The sequence below is a fragment of the Tenrec ecaudatus genome, chromosome 5 (genome assembly GCF_050624435.1).
Source record: "Tenrec ecaudatus isolate mTenEca1 chromosome 5, mTenEca1.hap1, whole genome shotgun sequence".
In the NCBI taxonomy this organism is placed as follows: domain Eukaryota; kingdom Metazoa; phylum Chordata; class Mammalia; order Afrosoricida; family Tenrecidae; genus Tenrec; species Tenrec ecaudatus.
Genome location: NC_134534.1, coordinates 9,412,648 through 9,431,782, shown reverse-complemented (window position 1 = coordinate 9,431,782; position 19,135 = coordinate 9,412,648). Strand labels below are relative to the sequence as shown.

General features: G+C 52.8%; 1 protein-coding gene across 1 annotated transcript in view; it reads right to left on the bottom strand.

The window, feature by feature from the left end:
• Nucleotides 1-19,135, bottom strand: part of ADCY8 (adenylate cyclase 8) — a 185,025-nt gene that overhangs the window by 9,037 nt on the left and 156,853 nt on the right. Inside the window, exons 14-15 of the mRNA XM_075550577.1 lie at nt 12,274-12,432; nt 4,834-4,980 (exon numbers count right to left, since the gene is read on the bottom strand). Of these exons, the coding sequence (XP_075406692.1) occupies nt 4,834-4,980; nt 12,274-12,432 (306 nt within the window). The remainder of the gene's footprint in view (nt 1-4,833; nt 4,981-12,273; nt 12,433-19,135) is intronic.

The following is a 19,135-nucleotide window of genomic DNA, read 5'->3' as shown; positions in this document are numbered from 1 at the left end:
GGTCTGCTGGCCGGCCGCACTCCAGAGAGAGGGTCCCAGCTCACACGGGGACAGCCCTAGGACTCGCTTAGCATCTACTCTCCGAGCTCACACCCCAGGCCAGTCACCTGTCTTATGGAACACCCACTGAGTGCCAGCTGCCGAGTGTGACCTGCTCTGGAGAGAGGGTCCATTTCTGTGAAGCCTCTGAAATAAGCACAGCTCTTGCATCCATAAAGGAGCCCTGGTGAAGTAGTGGGCTGTGCATTGATATGATAACCAGAAGGTCAGCAGTTTGAAGCCACCAGCCGCTCCTTAGGAGAACGATGTCACTTTCTAGTCCTTATAAAGCGTGACAGTCTCAGAAACTCTACCTGGTCCTGCAGGGTCGCTATGAGTCAGAATCGGGAAGGTGTTTGAGTTTTATCACATTCATTTAAAAAAGACATCACCAAGTTTGTCTAGAGGGCGGTGTGTGTGTGTGTGTCAATATGCGTGTGAACGCATGTATAGAAGATGAAGGAGTATGTATGTGAAAGTATATGTGTGTGAGACTATGTGAGTACACATGGGAGTGTGTAGAATATGTGTGTGTGTGAGAGAGTGTGTCTGAGACAGTGTGAGTGCATGTGTGAGTGTATGTGTGTGTGAGTGTGTGTGTGTGAGGCCGTGTGTGGGAGTGGGAACAAGTGTGGGTCAAGCGTATGTCCCTGCTGCTCTGTCCCCCACCAAAGCAGCCCTGTGCTTCTTGGACTGCGTGGGAGCACTGTGTGGTACAGGCTGGCTTTGTGTATAGTGTGCCCAACGTGGACAGTGGTGGGACCCGCCTGCTGGTGCTCGGTCTTGGATCCTGACCCCTATTTGCCCTCAGACGCCATCATCATCTGTTGGGTTGAGTGGCCCTTCAGACGTCACTCTTTTAGCCAAGTTTCCTCTCCCTGCTCCTGCAGGCTGTGGGATGAAGCGACCAGACCCTGCACCATGGGCCCATCCTTCCTTCTTACCCAAAGACTGGCCGGGCCACCTCAGCCCAGGTAGGGTTGCCTGGTCCTCCAGGTCAGGGAGCAGCTTCCTGAGTACCCTAGCCTCATGCCGTGAACTTCCCTATGCCATGTGGGCCCCAGGCTGCCCCTTTCTGAGTCAGCCCCGGGAGGAAGAGGTGGTGGGCCCTCAGCCCTTCACTGAGGCTGAGGGTCCCCACCAACATAGGCTGTCCCCAGACACTGCATGCTGAGCAGCGTCCAGCCTTCCCTGGAGCCTTGGGCCAGGTTCTGTGACTCTGTTCCTGTGATAGTGACCTGTCAGCCAACAGGCAGCATGGCTGTTCCCGAGAGCTCCAGGGAGTCTGACTGGAGTGCAGCCAGGGGAGTCCAGAGGGCTCTCTGGACCCAGCCATGTTGGGGTGATGCAAGGGGCCACTCAGGGAAAGTCTGGGGAGGGGGACAACCAGGGAGTGATTTTATTCTCTCTGGTCAACGTTCTTGCTCTCCTGTCTCCTCCCACACTGTGTCTCCTCTTCCTCTCCTCCCTCCTCCCTTGGGCTCCCCTCGGCGGCGTCCCTGGCATTCCAGCCCCGGTTCCTCCTATCTGTGCACCTCCACCCCTTTCTGCCTCCTCCTCGTTGTCGGAACAGCCCGCTCTAAAGAAGGCAGCCTCCAGGAGAGTCCCCTTCTCCCGTGGCCGGTCCCAGTTTCCCTCACTTGTTGCCATCATGAGAAGTGCTGCCCACACCTCTGATTGCAGAAGACTCGGGGTGTTGGGGACACGTTGGGGGCCAAGAAACATCCTGCTGCCAATCCGACTCCTATAAGGAATCACCCTGCCCCCCGCCGAGACACACCCACCCACGCCCATTCTCCCCCCGCCAAGGTGAAGTGCTCCAGAGATTTCCAAGGCTGCCATCTTGATGGAAGCTGATCAACGGCCGCCCTTTCTCCCCTGGAGAGTCTGCTGGGTTCAGAGCTCAGAACTTTTGGCCGGCAGCCGAGCGCTTTATCCACTGCATCACACACGAGGCGAACTTGGTTCTCACTGACTCTATCAAAGGCGCCCTGGTGGCATCCTGGATGACATGCTGGCCTGCCAACCACTGGGTCAGCGGCTCAACCCCCAGAGAACGCTCCAGGTTTCTGCTCCCGGAAAGATTCGCTGTCCTGGAAAGCCTCCGGGAGTTCAGGGTCCCTGGGAATCAGAAAGGGCTCAGCCATGAGTCCTGAGGGTGTTTTTCCTGCTGTATTGATTACAATTGAGAACGCCCCTGGCGAGCGATGTGTGCTGCTGGAGGGGTGAAAATGAACGGGCCTCTGTCTTCGCCTTTCATGGGATTTGAAAGCCGAGCACCATAGAGAGGTATTTGAAGGTAGGCCCTAGGTGGCTCTAGCTTTCCTTCACGTCCTCGCTGCCAGCTGTTTTCTGCCCGCACGAGTGAATTCACAGGCTGCTCTCTTCTTCACATGTCTTAGGCGGCTGGGATGGGTCTCTCTCCCAGGCTGGGGACCTCACGGGGAGCGGAAGCAGCCTGGTGTCAGTCTTTAGGAACGGAGGACAGAATCTCTCTGGCCCCCTGCTCAGGAGGCCCTCGATGTGCCTGCCGTGGCTGCCACTGCTTTGTGGAGAGGGGGTTCCGAGGCCCGCTGTGGCCCGCTGGACTTCAGCACCAGGGGAATCTCCAAGTGCCTGTGTCTTCATGCTCTTGACATTCATTGTCCCCCTCCTAGGCCGGCAGGGGTCGAGCGGATGGCTTTAAGACCAGCCGCTGAAATGCCCTCAGAGTGAGGACCTGCCCTACACGATGCCAACAAACAGAACAGCATGGGGCTGGGCTCACAGCCTGGCTGTGCCGCTGAGCGGGGTGTGGCCTGGTCCTTTTATTATTTATAAAGGGAAGGCTAATGGATCTTGCCCTAGGGGTCCTCCTTGTGAGGGAACCGAGATGCCGGGAATGTGCACATGTTCAGTAGTGTTTGTGACTCACGCGCGGACATCGACTCTATTCTGAGTCACAGTGACCCTAGAGGGGAGAGTAGGGCTGCCCAGTGGGCTTCTGATGCTGGAACTGTTTATGGGAGTAGGAAGCCTCAGCACTGGCCCACTGAGCAGCTGGAGGTTTCAAACCGCTGACCTTGGGGTTAGCAGCCAAACGAGTAACCCACTGTGCCACGAGGGCTCCTCTGCGATTGTAGCAGCACTTTGTAAATACCGACAGGGATGAGACAGGCACGCCTGTGGCCTGAGCACCTGCTGGTGGGAGACGCAGATCCGTACACGGGAAGGTGCCGCAGGCTTTCAGGCTCTGGGACGGAAGGAGGGGAGGAAGGAAGGAAGGATCTAAGTTTTCCCTTGAGAAAAGGGTGGTGGCATTTCCCTGGATGGCAATTCCCAGGGGGTCAGAGAGGCTTCATACGTGGGAGTGACATTCGGACAGACGGTCTTGCAAATGAGCGTGAAGTTTTCAGCTGGCACTGGAGTCCAGGAAGCAAAGGCATGTTAGCAATGAGGATGACCTACTTCCCAGGCAGAGAGAGCAGGTGTGGAAGAGCCAGGTGGTCTCAGTGGCATGGAAGTAGTCAGCTGGTGCACGAGAGTGGGGTCAGGGGGCATGTGGAGGAGGCGAGGCAGCCAAGGGCACAGGGACACTCACCACCAGGCCTCAGGCGACCTGCTAAGGAGCTGGCAATGGGGAACCCTGGTTTGGGGCCACCAAGGAAGTGCCCTTGCTGCTGGTGGTTGCTGATGGAGGGATGAAGGCAGAGAGCAGCAGGAAGGACATGCTGGGTACGAGTGAACACGGCCTAAGGCGGAAAGCAGAGAGCTGGAGGGAAGGGCAGGTCTGGGAGTTATAAAGGAGAAGCCTATCAATTGGGGGTCCATAATGGTCGGAGGCAATGCGGGGTTGAGGCAGACAGGATGTTTGAGGATGCTGTAGCTGCTGCTGGTGCCCCACTCCGTCATGCTGTGCATGTTGACAGAAGATGCTGCATTGCTAGACCCATGGTGGGGTGCTTCCCTGGGCCAGCGGTCGCCCCCTTGCTGGCAGCATCTGGGACATATGCTATACCCCACCAGGGCAGACCAAGCCAACAGCTGGCCAAGACAGGTATACGCCATGCTAACTCCTTGGCCTCAGTGGGAGCTGACTCTGCAGCACCAAGTATGCCCCTGCGAGCTCCCTGTGGGGTCAGGGGGATGCTCCACACAGCTGGACCCACCTCTTTCCTTAACTTCTTTTCCAGAAAGTTTTCTTCCCTAACCATTTCGTTCCCACCTCCAGCTCAGGCCGATGGGTGAACGTTGGTGTCATTCATGATGAAGCCCGTGCAGGAGAAGGTCCACTCCCACCAAGCCTGGCAACGTCATCTCAGTGCAGCCGCGTGTGCTCCATAGCACGTGTGCTTTAGACCCAGGGAGCCCAGGGGGAGAAAGTGCTCTCCGGAGTATATGTGGACCTTGCTTTCTGGCCAAACGCTCATTGATGTTTTCTGAGTGGGGGGACATGCTCCCCTGAGGACCACATCCAGCACCTGTGATACCAAAGGCTGAGTAACATTCGTAATGGACAGACCTCCGGCCAGAGCCTGGTGGTGCCATTTGTGGTTGAATGATGATGTGTTCAGTTACCTGGCCTCTTCTTTGAGCTCTCAACTGGACCAAGAGCAGCATGCGCTTCAGGAGGGATTGGCGACCGGGAAATTAGGTGTCCCACCTCAGGGTTGAGAATACAGCCTAGCATTTCAGTCCGGGCATGAAACAGGCACAGTGATTGTGCACCACGTGATGGGTGACTTTGTTGTTGCTACAGTGAAGCACCATGACGAAGCCCACCTGGGATGCTAAACCTCTGGGGCTTGGCTTTACCTCATCGAAGTCGGCGATGATCTCATTCAGCAAGCGCAGGCACTCCACTCCTTGGTTATTCATTTCGGTCTGGGAGTAGAAGTCGGCAAACCCAGGGATGGAGGCGAACATCACGCCAACGGCATCGTAGGACTGAGAATACAGCTCCTGCATAGAGACACAGAGGGAGCCAGAAAGTTCATCAGAGGTGAGCTTCGGCCAAGGACACTACCTGTGCACACCTGCATCCATACAGAGACTGACTGGATCAGGACCATGGAACATCTGTGGTCTCCAAACTTAGCTAGGCCCAGGGTTGTGACCCCCCATTCTTGCATCCCTGGGTCAGCTCCCTTTCTGTTCTCCTCATGAAACTGCTACCCACAAGATGGGTGGTTCAAACCCACCATCCACTCCTTGGGAGATATTGGAGTCCATTTGCCACTGTAAGGTTTTCTGTCTTAGAGGCCCTACATAGATAGGGTCACTATGGGTCAGAATCGAGTCGACAGCATTGGGTTTGGTGTGTGGTTTGATATTCATCTGAGTAGATTACGGATGCCATTGTCTCTTCCCATATTGAGACAAGGTGGCCGTTACTAGTGACCACTTTCTGACAAGAACTTACACGCTTGTCTACATTCAAATGGGTTTTCATCTCTTTCTGCTTCAACTCCAGACCGGGGTGGGGAGTGGAGGGAGGGGGGTGTCTGTATCCTAAGCTCTGGACCCTGACTACTTTTTTTCAGGAACTTGCTCCATCTGATCTCTTTTTCTGCTCCCACCTTTTCCCCTCCCCTTCTCTTCTCCCCTCCTCCTCTAAGTGCTTCCGGGAAGTAACAGACGGATGTGCACTATTTTGCAGCTTCCTATGACCATCAGCCAGTCTCTCTTCATCTCCACCCCTCAACTTCTCAAATGATCTTCTCCACGGCATGCCCCTGTTCTCAAAGTGTACACTTACATCACTGGCCGAAGGGTCCTGCACTGAGAACAGGCCTGGGTTCAGGTTGGAGTGGAAGCTACAATGCCCAGATGTCAATTCTGATCTTACTGGAAATATCTCTTAAGCTTGAATGCTCACTGGCGCCCAGGAGCCTCTTTCACCCATTGTGACTTCAGGGCGATGACAGCCTCCTTCCCTAGCCCATCCCAGGAAACTTTACTGTCCCGTCCTTATCCCTGTGGCTCCAAACAGGGCCCCAGCAGAAAAGAGGTGCCCCGTTCAAGTGAAGATTGAGCTCAAGGTGGGGTAACTTAGAGAGGGATGACTGAATGAGTAAAGGCAGATGGAGGGGGCCCCCAGGACTAGCAGCAGCAGAGTTACCACTGGGCTAGGTTCTCCTGGATTCAAGGAGACCCACAGAGTGAGTGGACTGGACACAATGAGAAGTCAAGCAGGGGCTTTGGGAAGAGTGGCGACTTCCCATGAGGGACACAGATAATCCCAAGGGAAGGAACCAAAGGCAGACATATTCTGGCCTGCTTTCCCCCTTCCCTCCCTCTGATAGCCTGCCTTCCACTCCCCAGCCTCACGGGGAGCCCCTAAGTAGGTGCCAAAAGGTGTGGGAGACCATGGACGTAACCCTTGCTAGCCAGACCCCCCAAGAGGCAGAAAGAGCAGGTGTGGGGATCTGGAGGACACAGGTGTGAGCTGCAGTCCACCTGCAGCTCCAATCACACACACCTTCCTCTAAGCTCTCCAATCAAACCTGTCCATGTGCCATCTGTTTCTTGTGCCATCTATTTTGGGGTTCAAAGAAGATAAAAAAGGAGGGGTGGATGAATATGACAAAGCGATTATTCTCCAGTGAGATGAACAGGCTTGGCCTTAGTAGGGGATTCTGAGATTCTGAGCGTAAGCCCCCCACCCCGGCCATCTGCCAACGGGAAGTCTCTGGTCTCCTCTTTGCCTGGGAGCTGGAGCTCATATGGCCAGGCCCCTCTGATTCCAGACGGATGGACGCAGGGGCGGCAGCCATGGGCTCTAACACGGGACACTGTGAGGGTGGTACGGGACCGGCCAGTGGGTCGATCTGCTGTGCACAGGGTCACTTTGAGTGGGGACCAACTTGATGGCAGCTGGTGAAAATGACAATAACAGCAACAACATCTGATTCTAAGGCAGTGGTTCTCAACCCTCCTCATGCTGCGCCCCTTTAATACAGTTCCTCATGTTGTGGTGACCCCTCCAATCATCAAATTATTTTTGTTGCTACTTGACCACTGTAATTTTGTTACTGTTATAAATCGGGCGACCCCTGTGAAAGGGTTGTTCCCCCCCCTCCACCAAAGGGGTCGCGACCCACAGGTTGAGAACCACTCTAAATCTAAGGCATGTGTTTCTCGCACCAAGTTAAAGCACTCTCTGAAGGAGCGACGCAAAGTCCAAGACTTGTTGACATATTAGCAACCTTTATGTCACGTAACTGCCACCTCTCCAGAGAGGCCTTCTCTGGCCTCCATTGTAAATGCCATCGATGCTCTGCTTCCTACTTTGACCGTGTTTAACCCCCGGGAACTCCTCTCTGCATGGCGTGATGCTATCTATGAATTGGTTCTTTTTTCACCCTCTGTCCTCTCATGAAGACCCAAGCTTCAAAGCAGCAAGGCTCCTGTTCACCATTTCAGCCCCGGTCACACGGCTGGCCCTCAGTAAATGCCGCCGAGTGAACCGATGAAGGAGGAAATGGGCGGAGCGGCTATCCCTCAGGAACAGAGAACATGAGGATGGTGGCTCACGCTCATTAAAAATAAAAATAGCTCATCTGACTGGGTGCCACCGAGCCGATGTGGACATTCGCTTTTTATTTACTTTTTGCTATTTTAAATAGCTTTATTATTATTATTTTAATCATTTTATTGGGGCTCTTACAGGTCTAATAACAATCCATACACCCATCCATTGTGTCAAGCACATTTGTACTTTGGTTGCCATCATCATTTCGAAACATTTCTTTCTATTTGAGCCCTTGGTATCACTTCCTCATTTGTCCCCCTCACTCCGCCACCCTCCCTCCCTAATGAAACCTTGATAATTTATAAATTATAATGATTACTTTCATATCTTATACTAACTGCTGTCTCCCTTCACCCACATTTCTGTTGTTTGTTCCGGGGTGGGGTGTTAAACGTCAGCCATTGTGTTTGGTTCCCACTCTCTCCCTGCACCTTCTCCCTACTCTCCTGGGATTGCTATTCTCATGATTGGTCCTGAGCGGTTTATCTACCCTGGACTCCCTGTGGTGAGGGCTCTTATGGGAGCAGAAAGCCCTGCATTGCTCCTGAGGAGCGGCTGATGGTTTCACAGCGCTGACCTTGCTGTCCAGTGGAGTCCAGTGCATAACTACTACACCACCGGCCATGCCCAACATTGTGTAAGTGTGCTTCATGCAGAACAACTCAGGCCAATGTCATGACTGTACTCCACTGACACAGAATCACATGTGAACACTGGGGTGGCTTCTGGTCTGGAGCTGGGGATCAGAGGACAACTATCTCCCACAGGGCTCCCCCTTCCTGCATTTAGGGTAAGGCAGTACCAGAGATAGGAAAGCTCCAATGATAGACCACTCCTCCTTGCTCTTGACAGCTGTTCTGTCATGCCGACAGAGTGAAATAGGAACAGACCCGAGGCTTTACAACCTGGAACTGCAAAACTCCCCAGCCTAAGCACTAGGATGGGAGCCTGAGAAGGTCCAGCTGGGGTCACCAACTGCTCACAGGCGTAGAGGGAGTGAAAGGAGGGCCCAGGACTGAATTCAGAATACTGAAGCGCTCATCTACTAGTGCAAGGGTTGGTGGTTCGAGCCCACCCACTGCCTCTGAGGGAGAAAGACTGGCAATCTAGTCCTGTGAAGATGGTGCCCAGAACACCACGGGGGACACTTGGAGCATGCCCCCTGGGTGGCTAGGAGTTGAAACGGCTTCGTGACATCTAACAGCAACCACAGCAAATGCCTTCAGCTGGGATTTTAGATAATCTAGGTTTCTAATCAGCGCAGCAAGATTGGAATTACCTCCTCTATTCCCGAGAGGAGGGTCTGAACTCAGAGACGATGGGCCACCTGCCTCTGGCCTCACAGCCATGGGGGAGATGGGATTCGTGTGAGGCAGGCTCTCCTTCCGGAGACTGGAGACTGGCCACGCTTGTCTGAGGACTCCCAATAGCTCTTCACAAAGTCACCGGGAACAGACTGGTTCCCGGGCTTCAGGGTTAGACCCTTCCCAGGCCCCGGACCCAGCTGGCTGCCTCTGCAAGGCAGCTCTGAGCAGGGGTGGTGCTTTCTTCTCGAAGCCTCAGGGCCCGTGGACTGGCAGAGGCTGCCAGAGTCTCTGGGGGTGACACAGTTGGAACAGGTCCCGACAGGATGCAGCCAGGGCAGGGGTGGGTGGGGGCAGGCAGTGGGAGCCCTATTTATTTCCCAGCCTGCCACTCTCTCACTGCACACCCCCACCCACACATGCGCATACAGTGGGGTACAGGGCCCAGGACACTAGCGTGTGGCCCTCTGGGTCCAAGTGGGCACTCATGACTCAGGGGCCTGGTGATCATAGACCCTTTCCTTCTTTGTGCCTCAGCTTCCTCATGGAGGAAACAGGAACAAGAATCCTAGTGCTCCCCCTCCCCCCACTCACAGAGGCAAACCCAAGCTCCTCAACCCTCTCTGATACTCCGTCCCTGCGATACCTCTATGCTGGCCCCGGACTTCCCCTCCCGACCCCAGGGTGCTGGCTGCCTCTGGCCTGTGCTGTATTGTATTCTCACCTCAGTGCCCCAGACCCCATGGCAGTTGACACCTGGGTGGGGGCTCTCTGTGGGTGCTCTCAGTAAGCAGGCACAGAGCAGAGCTGACCCACGGAGCTGGCAGCTGAACTGACTTTGCCAAGTAGCCACCAAGGCGTCTGTCATAGGAGGCAGCTTTACGTCAGGGATGGATGGTGAGCACCTACCACGTGCTGGGTCATGTGCCCAGAGAAAACCCCCACCCAAGGGGGCTTCCAGAGCGCAATGAAAAGTTCAACTGAAAGGTAACAGAATTTTTCCATGCACTTTTTGAAGCCCCCTCCTTAAACTGCTCACGCACCCTCCACCCCCATAAACACAAACCTACACGTATATTTCTATATAACATACATGTGTTGGAAGGCTTCAGAAAGTTTGTGGAACATTTTCTTTTATCTTTTTACTCCATTTCTTTGAAGTCCTATGCACCCCTCACTACACACACACACACACACACACACACACACACACACACACACACACACACACACAGCAGTACCCCGGGCCACAGTGGATGAGACGAGGCAGCCCTGTCTTTTTTTTTTTTTTTTCAAATCGAGTAGCTTTTATTTACGAACGGGAGAGAAAAAAATCAGTTACCAGCCAAGGGAAATCCCACTGAAAGTATGTTAAGGAAATGTAAAATAGTTTAAAACTTCTGTGTATAAAAAGAAGAGTAGAATGGTCACTCCACTGAGTTACTCTCCTGGCTGTGAGGCCACCCTGAGTGGTGGGGCCCAGCCCCTCCCTGCAGGGGCCAGAGGAAGCTCTTCCCTCTGTCACGAGCTATCTGTGGAGGGCTCCTCACCTTGAACTACGGCAAAAGCAAGCTACAGAGGGCGAGCCAACTATCTAAGGCATGAGAAAAAGTGCAGAGAAGGGACCACGGTTTACTGCGACCTGTTACAGAGGGTCGGTCTCCAAGGTGGGTGCGATTCAGACCTTCTGAAGCCTGAAATGTTAATACGAACTCCTGGTCTGGGAGTATTTTCCCTTTATCTTGTAACCAGATGATTCCAGAAATAAGGTGGCCTGCCAAGGGGTGCTTTTTGTGGCTGGGGAAGTTGGGCGTGCCACCTTCTGCCCCAAAGAAGGCTCACCACCTCACCTCTCTGCTGCAGCCAGCCAGCCCGTTCAACTTCGCTCTGGCTCGGGGCAGCTGCATTCTTTCCCACATAAGAACTTCTGCCTCCGAACTCCCGATGGAGACAGACAGCTCCTGACAGTGTCTTAAATATGAAGAGACTAGCTATCCAGCCTTGACTGTGAGGCACCCCCCACCCCCCGGGCTGTTATCTCATTGAACTGATTCTCTGCACGCGGCAAACTTAGGGGTGTCACAGGAAGTGTGTGGCCTTGGGATGGAGATCGCCCACCAACCCTGCCCTCTGAGAGCATGTGGCTTACCACTGAGCCCCTGCTGACGTCAGCCTTGGGATCACAAGCCGGGGTGGGCAGGTTCTCGCACAGACCCCACCTCATGGAATTGCCTGGGAGAGCCCCGCAGAGCCCAGGGGTGGGGCAGCAGCAGCATCTCCCGGGGAGAGGCACGAAGGACTGCCTCCTGGGTCTGTGCAAGCTGTGGGGCTGGCAGGGCAGGGGTTTTCTGCACAGCACCACCACCAGAGCCTTACCACGGACACAGCCTGTCTTGAATGGAGGCAGCCCTGTCTTGTGCTGTTCCATGATGGATTGTGGACAGACTGCTGTGAGCCCAGAGTTTAAACTGACTGATATTTGGAAACAGAGTGCTAGTCTTTTCTTCTCAGTCCGTCTTAGTCTGGAAGCTCAAAGGCAGTGGTTCTCAACCTTCCTATCGCCACAACCTTTTGATACAGTTCATGTGGTGGGGACCTCCCACCCAACCATAAAATTATTTTCGTTGTTGCTTCTTAACTGTACTTTTGCTACTGTTATGAATTGGGCAGCCCCTGTGAAAGGGTTATTCGACCCCCAAAGGAGTCTCGACCCTCAGCTTTAAGGGACCATGTTTAGCACGCACAGACCTTTCTACAGACAGATGGGTGATGGCTGTGTGTGTGTGTGTGTGTGTGTTTCTACACACACAAACCCCAACCAAACTCACAGCCACCTAGTCAGTGCCAACTCAGAGCGACCCATAGGACCGGGTACAACTGCCCCTGTGAGTTTAAGAGACTGGAACTCTTTACGGGAGTAGAAAGCCTTGTCTCTCTTCTGTGGCATGGCTGGTGGTTTCAAACTGCTGACCTTGTGGTTTGCAGCCCAACGGATAAGCACCATCCCACCAGGTCTCCTCTAAGCATACAGGGGGCTTCAAAAAGTTTGTGTAAAAATTGCATCCTCTTCAGATTCCATGTTCCATGCATTTTTGAACCCCCATGGTACACACACACCCCTACCTATAAATAAGAGACACATACATGGACACATGTAAATCTCCAATGTTCCAATTCAATCTGGAGATGGAGTTGTGATTAAATCCACCTCACAGGCCCACGGCTGGGGTGCCTGAGCTGGGGAGCAACGTGTAGGGTTACGTGACGGCAGCTGGCAGCCTGGGGCCATGGGCCAGCAGGGCCTTGGTTCCCAGGCACTCACACGAGGACAGCGGAGTTCTCCCCAAACGAGGCAGCCGTGCCATCGATCCCTGGATCCCTGGATCCCTCGGGCTGGCGGGCCGAGCCTGGGCTCACCTCGTTGTCTCGGTCTTTCTCCAGGAAGTGGCGGGCCACGTGACTGGGCAGAATGTTCCGGAGCATGTTCTCGTTGTGTTCCCTCAGCTCCTTCATCTCGTTGATCTCCTCCTTGGCCTGCACGCGCCACAGGAAGTCCAGGCGGGCGGTGTACTCCAGCTGTGGGGGAGGAGAGAGGGGAGGGGGTGGTCTCTCAGGGGACAGACCAGGCGCACCTCGGGGGAGGTGTAGATTCCTCTTCAACTGAAAGGGAACCACATGTGAACATTGGGAGGGGGCTTCTGGGCTGGAGCTGGGGATCAGAGGACAACTAGCTCCCACAGGCTCCCCCTGCCTGCAGTTAGGGTAAGGCAGTACCCGAGTCAGGAAAGCTCCAATGAGAGACCCCTCTTCCTTGCTCTTGACAGCTGTTCTGTCATGCCGACAGAGTGAAACAGGAACAGACTGCGGCTTTACAATTTGGCAGTTCACCATGGTACCTGGAACTGAAAAATCCCAAGCCTAAGCACTAGCATAGGAGCCTCAGAAGAGGTGTCGTGAGCCCTTTCAAGGGTCTATGCATGAGATTGGTTATTGGCAAGATAGTTGAAGGGCCAGGCACATCCAGATGACATGGTTGGCTACCCTGTGTGAAGGGAGCCAGGTTGTCCAGACTGCTAACAATCTGCAAGCAACCGGTTAGGCTGCTGAGCATTACTTAGGTTGTTCTTCAGTGAGAGGGAGACAAAACTCCTAGCAAGGTTTCCATCTGTCATTTCCCCTGTTGTGGCTGTCTTTCTGGTTTATTCTAAATTAAAAATTTTGGGTCTGCCCAGTGGTGCTTCTTTGGCCATGACTGAACCAGGCAGGACCAATCCAAGTCAGAGGAGATCTCGCGTGTACCCCGGGAACGGCCTCTACTTGGAATTTCCTAGTGATGTGATTAGCTGGTCCTCTCTCAGCCTGTGGGGACTGAGAGCTCAGGGCTCCTTTCCGTCACTCATTCCTACAGATTGACCACCCAGCAACCAGCTGGCACCTGGCAGACGCTCTGCCAACACGAGAGAATTTTCTTTTAAGCGCATGCAAGAATTTCGTGGTCCTTTCGTTCCATCTTCCCGTGAACTTTTGGAAGCCCCTCTCCCCACCATGTTCACATCACAAACTGCAATAACCGGTACAAACCCAGCTTAAACGTCCAGGGTGCTTATGACCTGCCGCATATTGTTACACCCTTCTTAACCCCTTTCACCCATACAACCATCCTACCTGAACGCGATCCCCATTCTAAAAAGGAGGCAATGGGAGCCAAGACGTATGTAAAGTGGCCAAGTCCTCGCCGCCTGTCAGTGGAGATAGTCGGCGTCTGAATTCAGAGACGGAGCTCTTAGCTTCTGGGGACCACTGAGGTCATATGGGCAGATCCTGGTTTTAATTTTCAGCTAGATATCGCTAACTGCCCTAAGCCCACACGGAAACACTGTAACCCTAGGCCAAAGTGGCCACCTCTGTTTCCTCCCCTCTTAAGCTGGAATGAACGGCAGCTACGTCACTGGCTGGAGGAGGAAAGGCTTGGCGTCTTCGAGATACAGCCCTCGGAGCACAGGAGGCAGCGATACCCATGAGTCCTCTCTGGTCCTGGGCCCTTTTCATGTTGAAGGCAGATCACACTTCCTTTCTGAAGCCTCTGCCTGTTCCGCTTTGGGGGTGGCAATGTTTCAAAGTCGTTAGCTGCCGAAAGGAGCAATAGGCCGCATGACGAGGCACATGTGGAGCGGGCCCCCATTCAAGGGCTTGAAATACTGCGCTGGTTCCATTTCTTGTTCTTACTTCAAGGTCTCAGTTAAAGATCCACATGATGAAAGGGCCCAGACCCGAGGAGACAGACCCAGCACGACGTGTCCTAAGGAAAGCCGAGCCCACTCAGATCTCCGTCCCATTGGCTGAATAAACTACCTTAGTCCACGCAGTGGAGCACGAGCGGGAAGACAGAGGACATGTGTGGCCAGACTGGTCGCTCCTAGATGGTGTGTCACCATTCCTCTGAGAAGGCGGCAAGTCCACGTCCCATAGACGGCTTTAGGACGGTGGACATGTTTTACCTTGTCCTAAGACTAACGAGGTTTTCAAAATGTCTACAAAAGCCGCCCTTCTCCAAACTCGCACACAGGACTTAGCCGATGATGTGAAGGCCACACAGGGAGGAGGCGTTTCTTGAGTCGGCATTTCCAGAGCGCGCACTCTAGGAACAAACCAACGGAAAACCAAACCAAACTCTAAGCGATTTACTTCATCACGAGTGGCAGCTGGTTTTAGACAGTTATATGTTAATGTAAGTCAATGAGTTACTGGGAGGATGTCACCGAAAACTGGAGTTTTGGGGAAGAGGCAAAGCAGGGCAAATGTCTCTAAAGGTGACTCTGCGCTCCCACTTGCTGTACCTGACCTCGTTCAGCCAGACTCCAACCTTTACCAGAGTGCTCACCTTTTCTGTTTTACTGGTCAGGGAAGGGCAGCTCAAGGTCACTCATCCTGGCAGTGGTCTTGCTGGGATCAAATGTTAATATGTGCATCCTGCCCTGGAAGGCACACGCCTACTGCGTCTGTCTTTATTAGACCCAGACGTGAGAGCCTCGGGACAGGAGCTCATTCATCTCTGTCCTTGCGTACAGGTGTGGCTTCCCAGGCTGTGAACGGAAGCAGCCAGAGGCCAGCCTCCCCAGGGCTGAAAGCAAGGGAGGAGGCACCTGACCGTCTGGTTTCCAGCGGATCTGCCTCAGCAGAGGACGTGCCTGACACATCACTTCCACATGTGGGCAGGATGAAGTCTCCCAATTATTCTGTTACATAACTGCCACCGTGCCTCTGAGGATGAGTAATTGCCCATGCTCCCACCGGATGCTTCCACGTATCAGGGATCAATGGACATAATCCGGTCTCAGATAAAGACACGGAGGCTCTGAGTCACAAAGGGAGCTGGGGGAAGGCTGCAGCAAGCCCAGAAGAGGGCAGACTTGGCCCGGGATGCACAGGAACCCAGCAGGTGGGATAGAGATTCGCCACGTGGGGATGCTGTCCTGCAGACAACCCCCTTCAGCACAGGGCCGGGTGGCAGGTGGGGGAGAGGGGATGGAACTTGGAGTGGGAGATTTTGAACTCCTGTCTCAGTCTGGTTTTTTATCCCCACTGACTTGGTAACCTCAGGAAACTTGAGCCTCTGGTCTTGGTTTGGGGCCTCGTGCTTGCCTCACAGGATTAAAAAAACAAAACAACATTTTCCCTGTGAATTAGGTGGGGAGTTACTTACCCAATCACTTTTGCGGTCCACAACTTTTACAGTTAGCAACCTCTCAGCAGGCTGCTCTGCCCCACATTTCGTCCCATCTCTCTTTTGTGGGATATTGTCCCCCCTCCCCACTCCACCAAGTTTATACTCAAATACCCTCTACCTGGTGATGCCTCCACCTCCCCTTCCCCTCCCATCTTCATAATCATCAGAATCTGGTTCTTTGGGTCTGATAACCTTTCTCCTAATTAAAAAGAAAACATCATCATGATCTCATAAAGTACTTGTCATCATTGCTATTGAGTCAATTCCAACTCATAGAGACCCTACAGGACAGAGTAGAACGGCCCCTCTGGGCTTCTGAGGTAGTTAGTTTATTGTGCCAACCTGGCCAGTAAACATGTGGGATTAATTGAAGGGCAGAGGGATAAATGGCTCGGTGAGCCTTGCCTTTCTAGTTCTTGGGTCTCTTGCTTTGTGATGATCAGACCAGGGTGCAGCTGCCTTAGCCAGTTCCCTGCTTCAGCTTGCAAGGCTGACTTCCTGCAAGACATCCCCACGGAGAAGCCACATGGACCTACCCTGATGTACCTACCCTGGGTGCTGGCGCAGCCGTGTGGAAGCCCCTGCCAGCGCTGAGATGCTTACACGTTCACTGATTCGGCTTTCCTCCTGCATTGGGCATCATAGTGTGTGCTTTGTGAGATGGAAGACTTTATGGATTGGTGTCGGACATATGGGTTAATTGGTTTATGTCGGACTGTGGACTTGGGCAGCCCTGGGTTGCGATGTTTTCTTGATGTGCACTTGCCCTTTATATAAAACTCTTATACATCAGTTTCTGTGGATTTGTTTCTCTAAAGTATCTAAAGACTAATACAACTTCTGAGACTGTAAATTTTTGCAGGAGCAGAAAACCTCATTTTTCTCCCAGTGAGAGGCTGGTGGTTTCGAACTATTGACCTAGCAGTTAGCAGCCCAACACATAACCCACTTTGCCACCAGGGCAAAAAGGTTTGTGAAAAAAGGGAATACAAGCCTACTGGAATTTTTCCATAAGCATTTTGGACCCCCCTCATATTAATAGTGGACTCTTTTGGAGCATGGAGTCCGTGTGCAACACCAGGCACCTCTGAGTCCCTTTTCATCTGTAGTGGCTGAATCTCCTTCAGAGCAGAACTGTGCCCACAGGGTTTTCAATTGCTGCTGAAGTACGTTGCCAGGCCTTTCTTTGAAGGCACCGTTGGGTGGATTTGAACTACTAACCTCTCAGTTAGTAGCTCAGTGCTTCAACGTTGGTGCCACCCAGGGACTTGACAGCCTGTGCAAGCCACCTGTAGTGGGACACGACCTCTGTATTCCCATAGGATACTCCTAACAGCTCTGTGAAGTATGGACTGTCCTTACAGCCACCTTAAAGCCAAGGAGAAGATTCAGAAAGAGAAAAATCTTGGGGAAGGTCTCATTTCTACAAAGGGGTGGATGGGGTGTGGGTGGGGTGTGGTTTGAAAGCTATTTGCCTGACTCTGAGGCCCACCACAGCTGTTTCTGCTATAGAGAGGGGTGCTATTACGTCCTTCCAAAGCCCAAAGAAAAGAAAAATATGTTGGATGATCCTTAGTCATGGTAGCGTACATCCTTCCTACACACTCACACAGGTGTACGCTTATGCAAATGCAGTGCTAAGATGATAAGGCTACCTGCTTTCCCAGGAAGGGAACATGAGAAACAGAACCAGCATAGTTGAAGGGTGACATCCAAGAAAGGGCTCTGACAGGGTCCAAAGTACTTCCACAAAGTAACAGAAAACAATAGACAAAAGAATAAACTCACTGCTGCAGAGTTGATGCCGACTCATAGTGACCCATAGGGCGAGGTAGAGCTGGCCCTGTGTGTTTCTGAGACTAAATCTTTACAGACATCGAAAATCCCATTTTTATCCCTCAGGGAGGCTGGTGGTTTCAAACTGCTGACCTTGTGGACTGAAGCCCAACCACTATGCCATCAAGATGACAGAAAAGGCCAATAAACCTTGATTACGGTGAAATGGAGTGAGGACCCTTCTCCTGAAACTGACACAGTGGCTGCACCAATGGGCTCAAACACAACAAAGACTGTGAGGCTAGCCTCGGACTGGGCGGTGTTTGTTCTGTTACACACAGGGTCGCTACGGGTCGGGACTGGCTTGGTGGCACCTGACAATAATTACTTCTAGAGCAGCCCTCCTGGTATACTGGATAATACACTGGGCTACTCACTGCAAGGTCAGCAGTTCAAAACAACCAGCTGCTCCTCCAGAGAAAGACGAGGCTTTCTCCTTTTATAAAGAGTTACAGTCCCATAATCCCACAGGGGGCAGTTCTACTCTGTCCTATTAGGTCTCTATGAGTTGGAATCCACTCGATGGCAGTAGGAGGGTGAGGTATTGGGCTGCTATGAGTCAGCATTAGCTTGATGGCAATGTGGTTGTTCTTTTTGGTCTTTAATTACAATCACTTTATTAATATCTATCATCTATCTATCTATCTACCATCTATCTATATATCTAGGTTTTAAGAAGCCCTGGGGGCACTCTGGGTGAGGTATTGGACTGCTAACCATAAGGTCGGTGGTTCAAACCCACCAGCTCTCCTTAGGAGGAAAACGAGGCTGTCTGATCCCATAAAGTTTTATAGTTTCGGAAACCACAAATAGGGTGACTAGGAGTTGAAATGCACTCAATGGTAGTGAGTTTTGTTGTTTTCCTCCTATGCTGGGGGCTCTTGGCTGTTTCATCCTTAGTTTTCCGGGGTTTGTTCCCGCCCCGTTTCCATGGTGATTCCTCAGCACGATGTTTCTATTTCTGCTCTGGCTGGCAGCCTCGGTTGGTTTTGCTCCCGTTCTGGACACTTTCTGAAGTGCATACAGACCAGAGCGAGAGGAAGCAGAGACCAGAGCAGAACTGTGAAGCTGGCAGGCACTGCTTGCTTCCAGGGAACAGACGTCCTCTCCGGTGATCAACTTAGCCACCCTCCCGTCTGTGTCCACCTGGAGAGTCCCCCCACCCCTGCTCTTAGGAGCACACATCCCCCTTGAGGGAACCCTGGCCTATGCTCACACCTGAGACTGCCCCTTAGATGCTGGGAACCCATGGGTGGATGGTCTGTTCCACACCTAGCTTCCCCTGCTTTGTGCAAGGGGGCTTCCAGCAGCTCACAGAAAAACTCCATCATTATTTAATTTCCATTTTCCAGGAACATTTTGAAGCCCTCTCATATTATTTAAGGGCCAGTTGAAAATCTGCCGATGAAGATTATTGGTGTGGACCAAAGTGGTCTGATCATGGGGATGGTTTGCTTCATTGTGTTGGGGTTTGCCATGGGTCAGGGGACAAGTGGGTCCCCTAGGACCCTGGTTCCCTTAGAGTCAGGAATGATGTTTTGTACGGTGCTACCCACAATACTCAGGATGGATGCTGGCAGAGCAAGGAGGCTCATAGACAAGTGGGCTCCATCTGACAGGCACTTAATCTAATCCAGACAGATCAACAGGGAGGCATTTGCTACATATGGGCAGGGCCGTTCAAAAATACTGTGTTGGAGATCCTCAAATAATCAT